The following is a 15,826-nucleotide window of genomic DNA, read 5'->3' on the forward strand; positions in this document are numbered from 1 at the left end:
TCAGTGACTGCTGACAATGTTCGAGGAATCTGTCAAACATTGTCTTTACAGGTCATTAGAGATATGAGTCTTTTGGGATAGAATCCATCCTATGTATACAAGTGTAGAAACTAGAATGGGCTATGTAGGGCGAACTGTATGCCGGTGACGGGTGTCCACACTTTCTAATGCTTGTTTCATGCAGTAGCTGTGCAAAGCTTCAGGATTGGAGCTCTTGAAGCAGGCCTGGATGTTCCAGACTAGCTGCAGGAGGCTGCACCAAACAGCAACCTAAATGTAATTCCATTCATGTGTATATTCCTACGCATGTCTGTATTTACAGATGCATATTTGTGTGTGTGTGTGTGTGTGTGTGTGTGTGTGAAAGAGAGTGAGCATATGTGTAATGAGGGCAAGAAGCATATGTTTATGTTATGGTTTAGGGTGCATGTTTTGTGTGTGTATGAGATAGAGAGTGAGCATATGTGTAATGAGGGCAAGAAGCATATGTTTATGTTATGGTGGCAGGGTGCATGTTTTGTGTGTGTGTGTGTGTGTGTGTGTGTGTGTGTGTGTGTGTGTGTGTGTGCGTGCATGTTTGTGGTTAGCGCTATCAATCCATCTACCCCATGTCACTCAGCTGGCAAGGGATGTCAGTTACAGTGGAGTATAAATAGGGGTCTCTCACTGTCTTTGGGAGACACAATCCTTTGTGGAAACACCCAGCTCCAACCCGACACAGGCAGCGGAGGGGAGAGCCACTCAAACACCCACACATACACGCCTCCTCCTTTGGGCTCCCATGCAGAGAAGACCCCAGGGGACAATACGCCAGCTGAGTCTCAAAAACAAGGTAGGAGAACCCAGCTGACACTCAGACTGGGGCTGCTCAGCTGTTTGCATGTAGCTGCCTGCCTGTTTTTTTTGTGTGTGTGTGTGTGTGTGTGTGAGAGAGAGAGAGAGAGAGAGAGAGAGAGAGAGTATGAGGAGCTCAGTGTATAGTTGCGCCTTTGTGCTTGATGCTGACAGCTAGAGAAGCCAGGAATGCAGACACAGGCTGGTAGAAGAGTGAGTGAGGGAGAGAGAACGGCACTATGTGGTCACCGTGGGACCTCTGTGGTGAGCTGCTGCTGATTTATTGATTGAGAAAGGGCTTGATGGCGTTCTGGTGTCAGAGATGAAAGCTGCATGTCACATCATGGCAGTGTTGTTTTGGAGGGCTGTCAGTCGTTGACAACAGCTGGGATTCTGGTGATTTAATGCTATTTTGTTCCTTTGTCGATTCACAATGTCCCACGTTTTTGCTGCGTTTATGGCGCAGTCACTTTACCTTGTGCTGCTACTTTAAAGCGGTAGGCCTTCGCAACTTTTCAGTCAGCTCTTGGTTCCATTTCTGTCAGTGTCTGTGTATCGTAAGTTTTATATTCTCCTATTGGCTGCTCTTAAAGTGCTGGCGCAATGTTCCTGAAACCCTGAATCTAGCTCCACCTGAGAAAATGACTAATATAATTGATTGACGGCCCTGAAGGGATAGAGGTGCCCATTTAGCAAACTTGCCATACCCACAAAGGAAAAAAGGACACAGTTACTCCCAGACTGGGAGTGTAAAGGAGGGCAGAAATGAAGTTTTCAGCATCAAATCGATTCCTGAATGCTTGTCTCATGCATTTTACAGAAGAGTTAAATGCCACTTACGGAATAATGTGGCAGTGAGGGTCAGGGCTGAACGCTTCATCTTGTGTTGGGATTTCACAGCACTTTGTACAAAACATTCCCAGACTTAAGTAAATCTCCCTGATAGTGCCACAGGAGTCAAAGTACAGCAATGTTCAAACCATTTTGTGGGTTTATAAGTCTGAACCATTTCAGTAATGCGCAAAAAATATTCCACAGCAGCCAAACTAATCTCCTAGTCTTTTTGATAGCAAAACTAATCTCTTTTTGCTTCTCTGCACTTGGTTCTTGTCTCCTCCATAGAAGCCAAGACTGTGCTAATACCATGGAGACCGAGCCGTGCATTCCAATGGATGCACCGAGAGCCTCCATGCCGGATGAGTTGTGTCACCCTTATTCCAAGTTCTCAGACTGGAAGTTTAAGCTCTTCCGGGTACGCTCCATGGAGAAGGCCCCCCTGCCTAGCAAACCTCTACTGGAGAGGGAAGCACAGCTGGGGGTGGATGTGGTGGGGAACGGCGAGGGCCTGCCTAGCAGCGTAATGAAGCTCTGCCTCGGGGGGAAGAGCAAGGAGAATGTGGAAGGGGCTGGCAGGCGGGTGGATCTCAAGCTTCAGGAGATCGATACGCATATGAACCATCTCAGGTAGGCTGAAGATGGTTAAGTTAGAAATCATAGGTCTGAATCACTGAATCTCTTGGGGAGGTTCAATATGCCTCGACACCAATGTACTGGATTGAAAGGAACCTGTTTTTCACCCTGTTTTTCAGGTCCTTATGCCGCTTATGCGGCATGATCCTGAGGAAAGCGAAAGGCCCGGAGCACGAGGTCCAGGGAAGCCTCGATGAGTCCAGCAGGTGTGCCCTGCGCAGGATGGGCTGCAAGGCTGCTACCTGGCCTGAGGTTATCCTAAAGGTCTTCAAAGTGGACGTGGGTACAGACATGGAGACCATTCAACCTTCTCTGTTCTGTCATCGATGCTGGACTGTAGCTATGAGAGGAGGGGGCTTCTGTAGCTTCTCCAGGACACGGGTGCCTGTGTGGAAGCCCCACTCGTCGCACTGCCTGCTCTGCTTCCCCAAGAGACTCCAACTTCAGCGTAGGGGAAGGAAAAGAAACAAATCACTATGGAGCACCCACTGCATGCCCAAGAGGGCCAAGAGAGACCCAACATCCGCAGGCGCCAACAGAGTGTGGAGACAGCCCACAGACTCCCCAGTGGCAGCTAGTTTGAGGGCATGGGTGATACCAGCTGCTCAGAGAACCCTGTGGGTGAAGAACATCACTCGCTGTCAGAAGGACCACCTAAGCAGCAAGCTGCTCCCGGGTGATCTCCCGAAAGACTTTGTGAATGCTGTGACCTGCCAGGTGTGTGATCACCTGCTCTCTGACCCAGTCCAGTTGCAGTGTCAGCATCTCTTCTGTCGCATCTGCGTGCAAAAGTTCAGCCGAGCTCTGGGTCCCCAGTGCCCGGCTTGTGGCCTCCTCTTCAACCCATGTGACCTGACTGGCCCTGCCAAAGCCTTTCTTTCCATCCTCCACTCCCTCCCTCTGCTCTGCCCGAGAGAAGGCTGTGGCGAGTGGGTCCGCTTCGACTCCTTCGGCGATCACTGCCTGAATCACTGCCTCGAGCCAGACGACGGGGACGAGCAGAACGGGAAGAAGCAGAACCTGGACGACTACCTGCCCGTCAACAAGGGCGGCCGCCCTCGGCAGCACCTGCTGTCGCTGACACGCAGGGCACAGAAGCACAGGTTAAGAGAGCTGAAGAATCAAGTGAAGGCATTTGCTGACAAGGAGGAGGGTGGGGATGTGAAGTCCGTGTGTCTGACCCTGTTCCTGCTGGCCCTGAGAGCAGGGAATGAGCACAGACATGCTGATGAGCTGGAGGCAATGATGCAGGGTAGGGTTTATGAGTGGAGCTGTGAACGCAGCACCTTTATTCAAATAAAGCACCACATCTTCCCTGTCTTTTACAATACTTATATATTCACAGTATGAAATGACAAGTGAAAATGACTTGATTATTATTATTAGCAAAGAATATTAGAAACTATAATGGTTCTTCATAGTATCCTTCAAAGTATTTCTCATGTTAAAAACCACTGCCATGTGTTTCACTTACAAAAGACATTTACATACACGTAGTTATTGGTAGGTTTCAAGAAATGTACTACACACTGGGCAATACATTTAAAAAGACTGGACAGGTTTATAAAATGTTTAGAACATACATCTAACGTTCACTCCTCTAGTACATTACACTCAAAAGAATAACATCGTCTGCTTGTCATGGTATGCTGGCTGGTACGTGTAAATGGCGTTGTCAGCACCAAGTTATCTGTGTGTCACTAATACACAGTAATATCTCTTGTCAAGAATGTATTAGAATAGAAACAACATCAGTAGCTCTTGTAGCTGCAAAATGACACAATACTGTTTTCTTCTCTAGGGAATTGGGGCCAGCTGGTGTCTGTTTTCATCACCAGCCAATAGATCAGTTTTGCCAGCCTGCTCTAGTCACCTCTCCCCTTCTTCTAACATTAACAATCATCACAAATCTAACACTAATTAGAATATACTAATATTCCAATTAACACCATATATTTTGAATTTCCTGTGGACTGTTGCATTGCTGACAAAGGGAGAGCAAAAGAGAGAGGGAGACAGGGAGAGGGAGAGACATATAAAGATCCATACTATCAATTATTTCTTTCTTTCTCTCTTCCCATTGCCCATTCCTGCAACCTTCTCTAACTAATAGCCACCCACTCCCAGCCTATACAGTTCCATGAACTTGTTATTTGTACCTGCATTTGGCTCACACTGGTTTTGTTTTCTCTATCTGCTCATCCAGGCAGGGGGCTTGGTCTGCACCCCGCTGTGTGTCTGGCCATACGAGTCAACACCTTCCTCAGCTGCAGCCAGTATCACAAGATGTATCGCACCGTCAAGGCCACCAGTGGCCGCCAGATCTTTCAGCCCTTGCACACCCTACGTAGTGCCGAGAAAGAGATTCTCCCTGGCTTCCATCAATTTGAGTGGCAGCCTGCTCTCAAAAATGTGTCCAGCTCTTGGGACGTAGGCATCATTAATGGGCTTTCTGGCTGGACGGCCTCTGTAGAGGACGTACCTGCTGACACCATTTCTAGAAGATTCCGCTATGATGTGGCACTTGTATCTGCCCTGAAGGACTTGGAGGAGGACATCATGGAAGGACTGAAAGACAGAGGGCTGGATGACAGTGCCTGCACTTCAGGATTCAGGGTGGTGATTAAGGAGTCCTGTGATGGCATGGGGGATGTCAGCGAGAAGCATGGAGGAGGTCCGTCTGTCCCAGAGAAGGTAGTTCGATTCTCTTTCACAGTGATGTCCATCTCTATTCAAGTAGAGGACGAGGACGAAGCAGTGACCATCTTCCAGGAGCCAAAGCCCAATTCAGAAATGTCCTGCAGACCCCTGTGCCTTATGTTTGTAGATGAGTCCGATCATGAGATGCTGACCACCGTCTTGGGTCCTGTGGTGGCAGAGCGTAAAGCCATGACAAACAGTTGCCTCATTCTGTCTATAGGTGGTCTACTTCGTTCCTTTCAGTTTTACTTCAGGGGCACAGGCTATGATGAGAAGATGGTGAGAGAAATGGAAGGCCTAGAGGCCTCGGGCTCCACTTACATCTGCACCCTGTGTGACTCTACACGAGCTGAAGCCTCCCAGAACAAGGTGCTACATTCCGTCACCCGCAACCACAATGAAAACCTCGAGCGTTACGAGATCTGGAGGACCAACCCCTTTTCTGAGTCTGCAGAGGAGCTGCGCGATCGGGTCAAAGGGGTCTCAGCCAAGCCCTTCATGGAGACCCATCCCACATTAGATGCCCTGCACTGTGACATTGGCAATGCTACCGAGTTCTACAAGATCTTTCAAGATGAGATTGGGGAGGTGTACCTGAAGAATAACCCGTCTCGAGAGGAGCGTCGTAGCTGGCGCTTGGCCCTTGACAAGCAGCTGAGGAAGAGGCTGAAGCTGAAGCCAGTGATGAGGATGAACGGGAACTATGCACGGCGACTCATGACCTGTGAAGCTGTGGAGGTGGTGTGCGAGCTTGTTCCTTCAGAGGAGCGTCGTGAGGCTCTGAAGGAACTGGTGGGGCTGTATCTCCAGATGAAGCCTGTGTGGCGCTCCTCCTGCCCGGCTCAGGAATGCCCCGACCAGCTGTGCCGCTACAGCTACAATTCCCATCGCTTTGCCGACCTTCTCTCCACCACATTCCAATATCGCTATGATGGAAAGATTTCCAACTATCTCCACAAGACACTGGCCCATGTGCCTGAGATTGTGGAGCGGGATGGCTCGATCGGTGCCTGGGCAAGTGAGGGCAACGAGTCTGGGAACAAGCTCTTCCGCCGCTTCCGTAAAATGAATGCTAGGCAGTCCAAGACTTTTGAGCTTGAAGACATACTGAAGCACCATTGGCTGTACACATCCAAGTACCTGCAGAAGTTCATGGAGGCCCATAGAAACTCGGCAAAAGCACTGCAAGCTACAATTAACCCTGATGACATCCCAGAAGATGATTCTGATATGACGTTTGAAGTTCCAGACTTTTGAAACAGTGGGCATTTTTTTAAAAATACTTTGACTTGAATATTCTTGGACATTTCATTGCTTTACTTTCTGTAACTGGAGCCTTGATATGGCACCTTTTACAAGCACTGATATTTTCTTTAGATAAGCTACAACATCACATTGAATTACTTTATTATATACCTTTTTCCTCAATGTCTGTATGTAAAGTTGGAGTAAATTTATAGCACAGATAAGTTTAGGAGGAATTCGCTATTCTTTGTCCTCAGGCTTTGCGGGATATTTTTTCCTTGGTTGCGGGTGAAATATGGGATAGTTTATTGTATTTCTGCGTTATGACACATTCATGAATTTATACAGAAGGATTATTTATGGAACCAGATGAAAGCACTGTAAGTCACTGAAGGGGAATTGCTTTAAAAAAGCGTACGTTTATGATCGCTGTATTAATTTATCATAGAGGGCAGAAAGAAAATGGAATTAAGGAAACTCAAATTGCCTCAGTTTCAGAAGAGCCAGCGAAGAGGATTATTTTAGTGTCATATTATCAGGGACCTCTTGAAAAATAGCATTTGTGCAAAAATGACTTTGAATGACCCCCATACTGTGTATTTTCACAATTGCACGTTCTAGGAGACATACTATTATTCTACCTCCATTTAAACAGTCTGAAGATTTTGCACCATGCTGAAAGTTATTTCAGTAATTTTGCACCAGATATGCTTAACATTATTCCACAAGATGGTCCATAGTTATGTTTTGTCACAGTGCTATTTTTCATAGTTTATTAAGACGTTTATGTTTATTATATTTTGTTTTTTGTCATCTGTTTTAGAGAGTAGGAGTTTAGTTGATGAGTTAACTTACTTAGGTATCTTACCTTATTTACTGTATATATCTGAAAGGTTACATCAGTTCAATATGCAGTATTATGCACTGACTGATATTTTTAATTGATTACATTGTTTCAATATGCAGCATCATGTATTTTGTTGGTGCCTTTTATTGATTATTTATTGCCCAGCATAATGTCAGCATGGAACCTACTATTGTACACCAATTTGAATTTGTTATATTATGGTAATACACTGTTTACTGTTGGTGTTTATGATATGCCAGTGCCTTATTGCTGTTTGGTTTTTTTTGCAAATTTGGGACAACTTTCTGTCACCCCTTATATACTTATCAATTTGGGCATCGCTCTTTGTGTTAAATGATGGAAATGTTTTGTGTAAAATCTCAAGTCTGATTTTATGTTGGTTGTACCTGAGACTCTCAGGTACATTTATGAGGGCATCAACATTCCACGTGTCATGAAGAAAACACTTTCTTGCACAATTTATGCTCCAATGCAATTTCATTATAGTTTGTTAATTTGCACACAGACACTGTACATGTTCTCTAACAAGTTTTCTTTCTTTTGAAAACATGCATATGACTGTTTAAATATGAACTCATTATTCTTGCTTATTATGTCAGTAATGTATTTCATACATATCAACTTTTGAGAAAAATGTAACATATTTTTGGACATAATCCTAACATGTATTCTTGATCATTAAGTGTTTTTTTTCATAAAATAAAATGCAGGATTTTTGTATCTTTAAAATATTATTTTCATATCTCTTATGTATTTCATATCTTAATTTTAATAAACGTGAAAAACACCTGATTAATTTTGTTTTTATTGTCTTTTTATTTTATGGACTGTGGTAGCTCAGTGGGTAAGGTAATTGGAAGGTTACTGGTTCAAGCCCTGCTGCTGTTGGGCCCTTGAACAAGGCCCTTAACCCTCAATTGTTGCACTCAGTCAGAATTATAAGTTGCTTTGGATAAAAAGTGTCAGATAAATGTAATGCAAAATTTATTTCAACCAATTAAAAAAATACATTTTCCAAGATTGCATTCTCCAAAACAGTGGCTTCAGTGTATCATAATCTCAAGAAACATCAGTCCATAAAAGTATGCAAAGCAAACATTTATCAGGTATTTAGTAAGTAGCACTTAATTGCTGGAACATTCATTGTAACTTAGAAGTAACGTAAAGAGCAGGAGCAACTCAGTCAAACAGCCTTCTGAAAAAGCTCTTTTTGGCTGGAGTAATTTTCAGCGTGATGGGCGCTTTGCGGTGCAGTGTCTTCATTGGCACTCTCTTCACAGGCATCGTGTGCCGAGGTGGGGTCATCTCCTGCTTGGGAAGGCCTCCGTGGTCCACGCAGAAGTACTTGCTGTTGTCCTGAGATAGGCGAATCAGTAGGCTCTCTGAGAGCTCCATGCATTGAGCATGGACCCAATGTCCTCCTTCACCTCTGGAACAGAAGATCATGGCTGGCCGGTTGAGCTCTGTGGAGTAGAAGGGCTCCCAGGTGTTGACGTCTACCGTGCAGCCAAGGCAGCACCTGATCCAGTAACCGGTCTGAGATTCATCCTCCTCATCTTCCTCATTGTAGGTGTCTCCGTCTCCGTCACTGCTGTACTCCATCTCGTGGGGCTCACGTCCGAAGTAGAGCTCTTCTGAATCCTCTAGAGGAGCGGAATCCTCAAAGTCAGTGGACTCTTGGCTGCATGTCTGAGTTGCATCCTCTGCTTCTGCCTCCTGCTGGAAGCTTACTTGGTAAAAGTAATATGCATCTGGATATGCTGGACTGCCTTCAGATGGAACAGCAATCAGTGCGTTGCCCTTGTCCAGGCTTCCACCGAACCAGGTGCGGCTTTGGATGATCTCACTGCTCCACTGTGGTGGCTCTCGAAACTCGAGGCGTATACCAACATCATCTAGTGCTACATATGTGCACTGCATTCGCTTCTGGGACTCGGACTGATAGCCACCGAGGATAATGTACTCATGAGCAGAGCCTGTGGGAATTGTGATGGCACTTGTGATGGAGAGACCATCATTAAGGACATCACAAGAGAGCAGTGGACTGCCTAAGAGAAGCTCTACACGTAGCCTGAACAGACGAGGTGGTCTGCAGTCAGTGGAGAGGATGTGGCCACCCAGGAAGTAGACACAATCCTCTCGTGCCAGCGCCAGGTGGAAGGACTGGCCATCTGCAAGCTCCGGGAGGGTGTGTGCTGAACAGCAGCCGAACTCCAGATCAATGAGGTACACCAGGGATGGACAGTCCACCACAGTGTTCCAGTTCTCTGTGGTTCTCTCAGCAGGTGGAAGGTAGGCCCTACCACCAAACACCACACATGCGGTTTTCCCTCTGCTGTGGACTACACTGATGGTGTGGCCATACCGGGGCCCTGGAGTCTCCCCAGCCAATTCTTTCTCCTGGCATCTCATTGTGACCTTCCGATTGCATCCACGACTGTCCACACTGAGCACGTAGAGGCTTGAGGACAGCTCATTGTTGGGTGTTCGGCCTCCATGAACGAGGTAACACTCGGGGCTTCCGTCACGAGCCTCCAGCTGACAGACTGCTGGGCAGCGCAATGGTGGAAGATAGCAAGAAGTGTTAGAGAAGGAGATGGCACGGAGTTTGAGCTCTCCATTCTTGATGCGAACACCAAAGATGCCTGTTGGACAGGATCGCTTAGGCCAGCCTTTCTGACCAAAAAGGTAAACATCACCTTCTAGATACAATAAGGAGCATCCAGGTTGCAGAAGACTTGCACAGTTTATAGCAGTCAAGTGCTGCAGGGACATTCCTGTTCAGAGAGCTGTGTGGTTTAATGAGAAATGAAATATCAATTAATTAAATTCATTTGTGATCTGTTAAAAAAAAAATAAAGCAGTTGTGGAATAAGACACATTTACAATTAGCTAAAGAGTTTCAAATTAACATGTAATGAAATGCAAAAAGTGACAGAGCCATGATTTAAGCGTGTTCCTGGGGTAACTGAAGGATCACTATGACTTGTAGTCCGTTTTGCAGTGCGGTGGCATCTACTTCCACTGAAGTCGGAAGGTAAAGGCATCGTTACCCGGCATTCATTGCAAAACCTGGTTGCCCGAGGAACGTTGATAAATTGGTATGTTTGTACATAAGAGCTTTATCGCTAGCCAGCTGTAATGTTGTCTTAGTCTGGTGTATTTTACTGTTGCTGGGGTCTTATTCATATATTTTCATAAAAACAAAACAGGAGATGGCACGAGTGAGTGTATCACAGTAGTAATAGCTGTGGATATTTCGTAGCATTTTCACCGTTGCACTAAATTAACACCTTAGCTAGCAACAGGATTAAGAATAATCCGTATTTTTCGTGAAGGCATCAACCAAGTACTTTTTTTTCTTCCTGAACTGAACTATTCGCCTGACCAACATTAATAACTATCTAATTCAGCAGCTAAGATAGGTAGATTTGTTCACTAACAAAGCTAGCGTTAGCTAGCCAATAAGCGAACTAGCAGTTTAAACTAATGACTGCTAACGTAACGCTTATTCCAACGTGCATTTTGTGATTGTGTCGAGCTGTCATGGAGTTTCATCGAATATGCTCTTACCTGTACAGTATGCCCGAAGTCTGATTATTTTATGTTTGCTTGTAGTAGCTGTCCCAAATAGTTATATAACACAAGAATAGCTGGCTCGCTAGCTACCAGTGTGTTTAATTAAGAGGGATGCAGAGCTGTGAAGCTTGTGAAGGTTGGCTGGTTTTGGTGTTTCATATTGAGGTTAACCGTCTGTGACTCTGCTTCAACAGGTGGCTAAGCACAACACACCAGAAACACGTTTGAATGAAAACAAGCAATACGGTAATTGCCTACAAACAGTATAAGCAGTAAGACAAGTTCACAACAATAAGCGTATAAAAAAATGAAACCTCAAACATATAATGCAGTCCCCAGTTTTGATGTTTTTAAAAAAAAAATATATATAAAGAGTGTACATTTGATATTCTTTATCCGTAGTTGGCAATTTAGCAAATCAAGGAGTTTACATAATTTGTTGTGTGTATGCTTTGGTATGTGCTAAAGATAAAATGAATGACAACATATGAATCAAACGAGTTCTTCAATTTTCAGCGTGGCATTATGTGAAATCACTGTCGACATTATAGCCTATACATACTTTCATGTAAAACTGCTGCATCAACATGAGCAGTAGAGTAAAAATGTGTCAAGTGAGTCTCTTTTGTTTTGAATAATAATAATAATATTATTATTCAAATTATTATTATTATTATTTACATTAAGCGTTTCTGCTTAGCCACCCTGGAAAGAGCAGAGTAAGCTATAGGGGAAGAAGTGGTAGAATAAGCGTGATGAAAGAAAGACTAAAAGGTGCTGAAGGTGGTAACAGCTGTTCATTAGCGTAGTGTTTTTTTTTTTTTTTTGGGGGGGGGGGGGGGGTTGTGCTTTGTGGAGCTCAGTGAATATGAGCAAAACAAAGCTGTAACCACTTGTGCCTGGAAGAACGTTGGAGTTCAAAAACAAACACTCGAGCACCTGTGTCTCTGAGCTTCTGCTAAGTTGCAGGGCAGGAGAGGGGCTTTAATCGACTCCCCTGTACCAGTCTGAAAAATAAGATGCCTTCAGCATCTTAATCAGCTGTGGGGCTTTTTTTCAATACATATTATATATGCATATAGTCAAAATTTGCACTCTCGCTGTGTAGAGCCCTTCTACATGCTCCTGTCCTCAAGCACCACATCACACTGCAACCCTGAGAGTGACATCAGTCAGTGCAGATCTGAATCAGAGATGAGCCAAGGGGAGCACTTGGTGAACACAAGGTGCAGCGGTATATAGAAGGCCTTGGGCCATGTAGGGAATTGTACTGTTTAATTGATAGCATGGGGTAATTGGACTCTAGTGTAGCACCTGTTTCTTTCCTATGGAATGTCTCGCTACCTGACAGTGGTTCCCCTGAAGGAAGGGCTTGACAATTGACACAATGACAGCTCAGATGTTCTGATGATCGCTTTGCATGGTTGCTCATTACTCTTTAATGTCACTGTAATCATTCTCCTTCCTTACTGATTGTAATTGAAGTGAACTTTATAAAGATAATTTCACCTTAATCAGGGCTAATGTGGCTTTAATGTGTATTACTGTGTGATTGAGTGACCCAACGAGTAGAGTACTCTCTCCAGTCTGCCTTATGTCTTTATTTCTTTTGTACCCATGCATTCTTCCATTTAAATCTCTTTGTTTTGGTAGTTTAGATTGTACAGTGATTTTGCAGTGTTTAGATCATAATGATGCATAAGAAGCACTCCAGAAATAAGCAAAGTACATTTTACCTTTCCTTTCTTTTGTTTTCCCTTTGTGTCTTTCTATTTCTATAGGCATTGGGGCTATGGCGCGCTTACAGAATCACACTGGTGCTGTTCCCTTTGATCAGACCATAATGGAGGCTCTAGAGCTGTTCTGTAATGCTCCTGAGCAAACTTATGAGCAGTTTCTGTCCACCTTCACACACCTGACCCCAGGTCAGTACCTTCATCAGTACAGGCACCTCTCTCTTAACAAAGTCACACAGCAAATCAGGGCATAGAGATGTGCACTTTAAATAGAGTGCTGCATACCACGTTCAATAGTTACAGATATTGTTTTAGTAGTTTACCTTTGCTGTTTTGCTTTCTTCACATGTCTGTCTCTATGTAGACAATGCGATGGGGCGACGTTTGAATGTTCTTAGCGGACATAACAACACCTCACTTGGAGAAATGGACAGAAGAGACAGAGAGTGCATGGCCAGAGGGGTGGATGCAGTGGATGAGAGAACATCTTCCCCCAGAGGACAGCGGAATCAGAATGCGCTCAGTGCAGATCTGGAAGAGGTCAAGACCTCATCAAAGTTAAAGTTCATTTTGTCATATCCATTATGCACAGGTGTGGAACATCAGTGAAAATCCTTGGGGTAATATCAAGATGTTAAACATTAATTAAGGTGAATCAACAATAGTGAGGTAGTTAACTATGAGTTCATGAAAAAAGGTTAAGAAGACTTAGAGCTTGGGGTAGTACTGTAGAACTGTTCTTTAGGTTTCTGGTACTGTAATGGACGCTCCAGTATTATTTGACAGATGACTACAAAGTGGTCTTGACCAAAGTTCTTGTCCTTGATGATACTGTGCATCTGCTTCTCCACACTTTCTTGTAGAATTGATCATCAGAAATAAGTTGATGTGGTAACCCAGTGATTATTTCATTCTATGGAGAGCTCTGTACTTCGATAGTGGCCTAGCAGACTGTTTAGGTCCAGAGGCACATCTGTTTACAATCCAAGATCTGCTATATCAGTGGAATATTTGTGTACAACTTTGTTTGACATGTTAGTGCTGGATAACAACAATGACCTTGGCTACTATTATAAAGACAATAAAGACTAAAGCTACCATAAATAGCTCCAAAAATACAAAAAGGAGTATATATTAATTTTGGTTGTGAATTAGGAAGCATAAGTAAACATATAGTTTATTGATGAGCATAGAAATCTGTTGATCATAATAAAGTGTTGAGTAGGAATGCATGAAAGCAGAGCATAGACCTTGAGAGCACAGCCAGGTGCCTGCATATGTCATTAGGTCTAGTAATGCTGTAAGGAGTGACTCTTTGAAGTGCCTTCCTCACATCAGCACTGGACAGGAACGGCACTTGTTTGCTGGCTAGAGAAACGGCCTTTCTAGTTGCCTCAGTGTCACCGACCTCAAATCTCCTAAAGAAGTCATCAAGCACATATTGGGTGGGAAACACTACTATCACTGGGGCTGCTGAAACAGGCCCTGCCCTTGTATGCTGAAATAGCTTGGAAGCACCGGCAGAGAGGCCTTGGGTCTCTGTGCTTCTTTCTGTACCTTTGCACCATAGACAGGCTTGGCTTTCTTTCTAGAAGTAAGGTTCTTCTGCACTACCCAGAGACCAGCTTCATCACCTGGCATGAAAGGCAGCACTATAGTCTCTCGGTAATTCACTGACCTTGCCAGCCATGGTCTGATGGTTTTGGTGACTACTGCATCATACTGCAACACGTTTGCTGATGCAGGCTGTCACAGATGAACTGTAATCCTTAATGTCGATAATTTGGTGCTGTGTAGCAGCTCCCATGAACACATTTCAGTCAGTTTTTAAATAGTCTTGTACTGCCATTTCGTTGCCTGAGGGCAGAATTCTGATTTGTTTTAAGGTGGCGGTGCCTTGTTCTTGCAGTAATTGGTGTGCTGGTTGCAGAAACTGGTTGCTGGTTGCAGCTTGTCCATGATGCTGGTGTTGGATGGATTTGTAGCCACCTGTTATGTTACTGTATTTGTGTTTTGGAATTTGTCCACATATTAAGACCGCTTACTGTGTTCCATATTTATCACTGTGGGGTTCAGATAAGTGGGGTATCAGCAATTGTCAATACCATCTAGTACTTTGGCACTAGACCTGTCCATGCGATGAGTGCTGATGCCATATTTAGTTTTCAGTCCCTAGGGCTGCATAAAGGAGCTCTGATCACTTTTGAGTTTAGGTATACTGATGTAGTAATGGGACATGAACTATATTTATACTCGCAATCTTACCTCATGCACATTGATTTCATATTGTACATTCTGAATGGATTGGCCTCTTTGTTTTAGTCAAGATTCACTTAAGCTGTTATAGGTAGCAGTGGTGGACATTTAAAGACATTCTGAATAAAGGAACATTTAAACTATCATGACATCTCAAATTTTACCTGTCAATAACTAACTTTTTTCTGTTGCATTTTTCAGTGTTTTAGAATTTAATGGTTTCAAATCACAGTCTCAGTTTTGAATTAAAGTGACAGTTGGATCAGAAGCTATGCACAGTTCAGTTTGTTAAGATATGTAGCATATTTTGTGCCTAAACAGTTTTACTTTGACCACGTGGCAGTAGTTAAAACCTGCTTTCCTTGGAGTGGATGTTTAACACTGCTGCCTCACAGCTCCAGTGACCTGGCTATGATTCCTGGCCTGGCTGCTTCCTGTGTGGTGTTTGCACGCTCTCCCTGTGCCTGCGTGGGTTTCCTCCGGATACTTCGGTTTCCTCCCACGCTGCAAAATGTGCATGTGGACTGGTGTCTCTAAACGGGCCTGGTGTGAATGAGTGAGTGGGAATGTGTGAGTGTGAGCTCTGTGATAGACTGCCGCCCTGTGCTGCTGCGATAGGCTCCAGACCCCCACGACCCTGAACTGGATTAAGAGGTTTAGAAGAAGAATGAATGTGTGAATGAATGAATGAATGAATGAATGAATGAATGAATGAATGAATGAATGAATGTTATTATCTAATATTCTTAGTGCAGGACCTGAAATTCGATCAGATTGACTGACTTTAAATTATAGGGCATTGCTATTTTTTATTCACAATAAATCACTCAGGTTATTAATGTAATGTTCCCCTGCGTATAAACATAGTTAAATAACAATACCACGAATGTATCTGTTGATACCACTGTAGTTGGAGCTAGATGTCCCAGCAGGAAGACTTACCCATGGAGCGACCTTTCCGTCAGATCCACCTGGGAAGGTAAATAGTATAATGCGCATTTTCATTTGCCATTGCTGGCATAGCCGCACAGTAATGTTTATACTGCCTGATCTAAAGGCATGCCGTACTTAAGCAGCACAGCAAAAAAAATAATTGTATGTTCTAATTGGATTGATGGGCCTATTCTTCTTCTCATCA

General features: G+C 44.0%; 3 protein-coding genes across 14 annotated transcripts in view; 2 read left to right on the forward strand and 1 right to left on the reverse strand.

Annotated features, from left to right (window-relative positions):
* Positions 1-700: 700 nt before the first annotated feature.
* Positions 701-7,978, forward strand: rag1 (recombination activating 1). Of its 2 annotated transcripts, none has more exons than XM_027028668.3 (4): positions 701-832; positions 1,957-2,298; positions 2,424-3,556; positions 4,511-7,978. In XM_027028668.3, exons 2-4 carry the CDS (start codon positions 1,979-1,981, stop codon positions 6,259-6,261), a joined length of 3,204 nt encoding a protein of 1,067 aa, XP_026884469.3. In that variant the 5' UTR covers positions 701-832; positions 1,957-1,978; the 3' UTR covers positions 6,262-7,978. The 2 variants fall into 2 exon arrangements, with proteins under 2 accessions (XP_026884469.3, XP_081568003.1); XM_081711877.1 differs by lacking the exon at positions 701-832 and adding an exon at positions 960-1,098.
* Positions 7,979-8,088: 110 nt separating this feature from the next.
* Positions 8,089-10,882, reverse strand: rag2 (recombination activating gene 2). Its single transcript, XM_027028674.3, has 2 exons — positions 10,691-10,882; positions 8,089-9,906 (listed from the first exon to the last, which is right to left on the reverse strand). The coding sequence occupies exon 2, from the start codon at positions 9,890-9,892 to the stop codon at positions 8,297-8,299; it is 1,596 nt and encodes a 531-aa protein (XP_026884475.3). The 5' UTR covers positions 9,893-9,906; positions 10,691-10,882; the 3' UTR covers positions 8,089-8,296.
* The window catches only part of iftap (intraflagellar transport associated protein), a 113,019-nt gene continuing 107,419 nt past the window's right edge, over positions 10,227-15,826 (forward strand). For 9 of the 11 annotated variants that reach the window (XM_081711886.1, XM_081711881.1, XM_081711883.1 and 6 more), the window contains exons 1-5: positions 10,239-10,341; positions 10,891-10,942; positions 12,478-12,621; positions 12,797-12,972; positions 15,599-15,667. In XM_081711886.1, the coding sequence (XP_081568012.1) occupies positions 10,333-10,341; positions 10,891-10,942; positions 12,478-12,621; positions 12,797-12,972; positions 15,599-15,667 (450 nt within the window). In that variant the 5' untranslated portion in view covers positions 10,239-10,332. Of the gene's footprint in view, positions 10,342-10,890; positions 10,943-11,863; positions 11,923-12,477; positions 12,622-12,796; positions 12,973-15,598; positions 15,668-15,826 lie in introns of those variants that run through there. The other 2 variants (XM_081711887.1, XM_081711888.1) reach the window with 2 other exon arrangements.

The sequence above is a fragment of the Electrophorus electricus genome, chromosome 4 (genome assembly GCF_041902795.1).
Source record: "Electrophorus electricus isolate QZ-2024a chromosome 4, ASM4190279v1, whole genome shotgun sequence".
NCBI lineage: Eukaryota > Metazoa > Chordata > Actinopteri > Gymnotiformes > Gymnotidae > Electrophorus > Electrophorus electricus.

Excerpts from the sequence above, each read along its gene's own strand:
- rag1 (XM_027028668.3), top strand. The coding sequence starts at position 1,979 with ATGGAGACCGAGCCGTGCATTCCAATGGATGCACCGAGAGCCTCCATG. Across the intron at positions 2,299-2,423 it reads ACGCATATGAACCATCTCAG|GTCCTTATGCCGCTTATGCG; the intron begins GTAGGCTGAAGA and ends CCTGTTTTTCAG. Across the intron at positions 3,557-4,510 it reads GCTGGAGGCAATGATGCAGG|GCAGGGGGCTTGGTCTGCAC; the intron begins GTAGGGTTTATG and ends CTGCTCATCCAG.
- rag2 (XM_027028674.3), bottom strand. The coding sequence starts at position 9,892 with ATGTCCCTGCAGCACTTGACTGCTATAAACTGTGCAAGTCTTCTGCAA.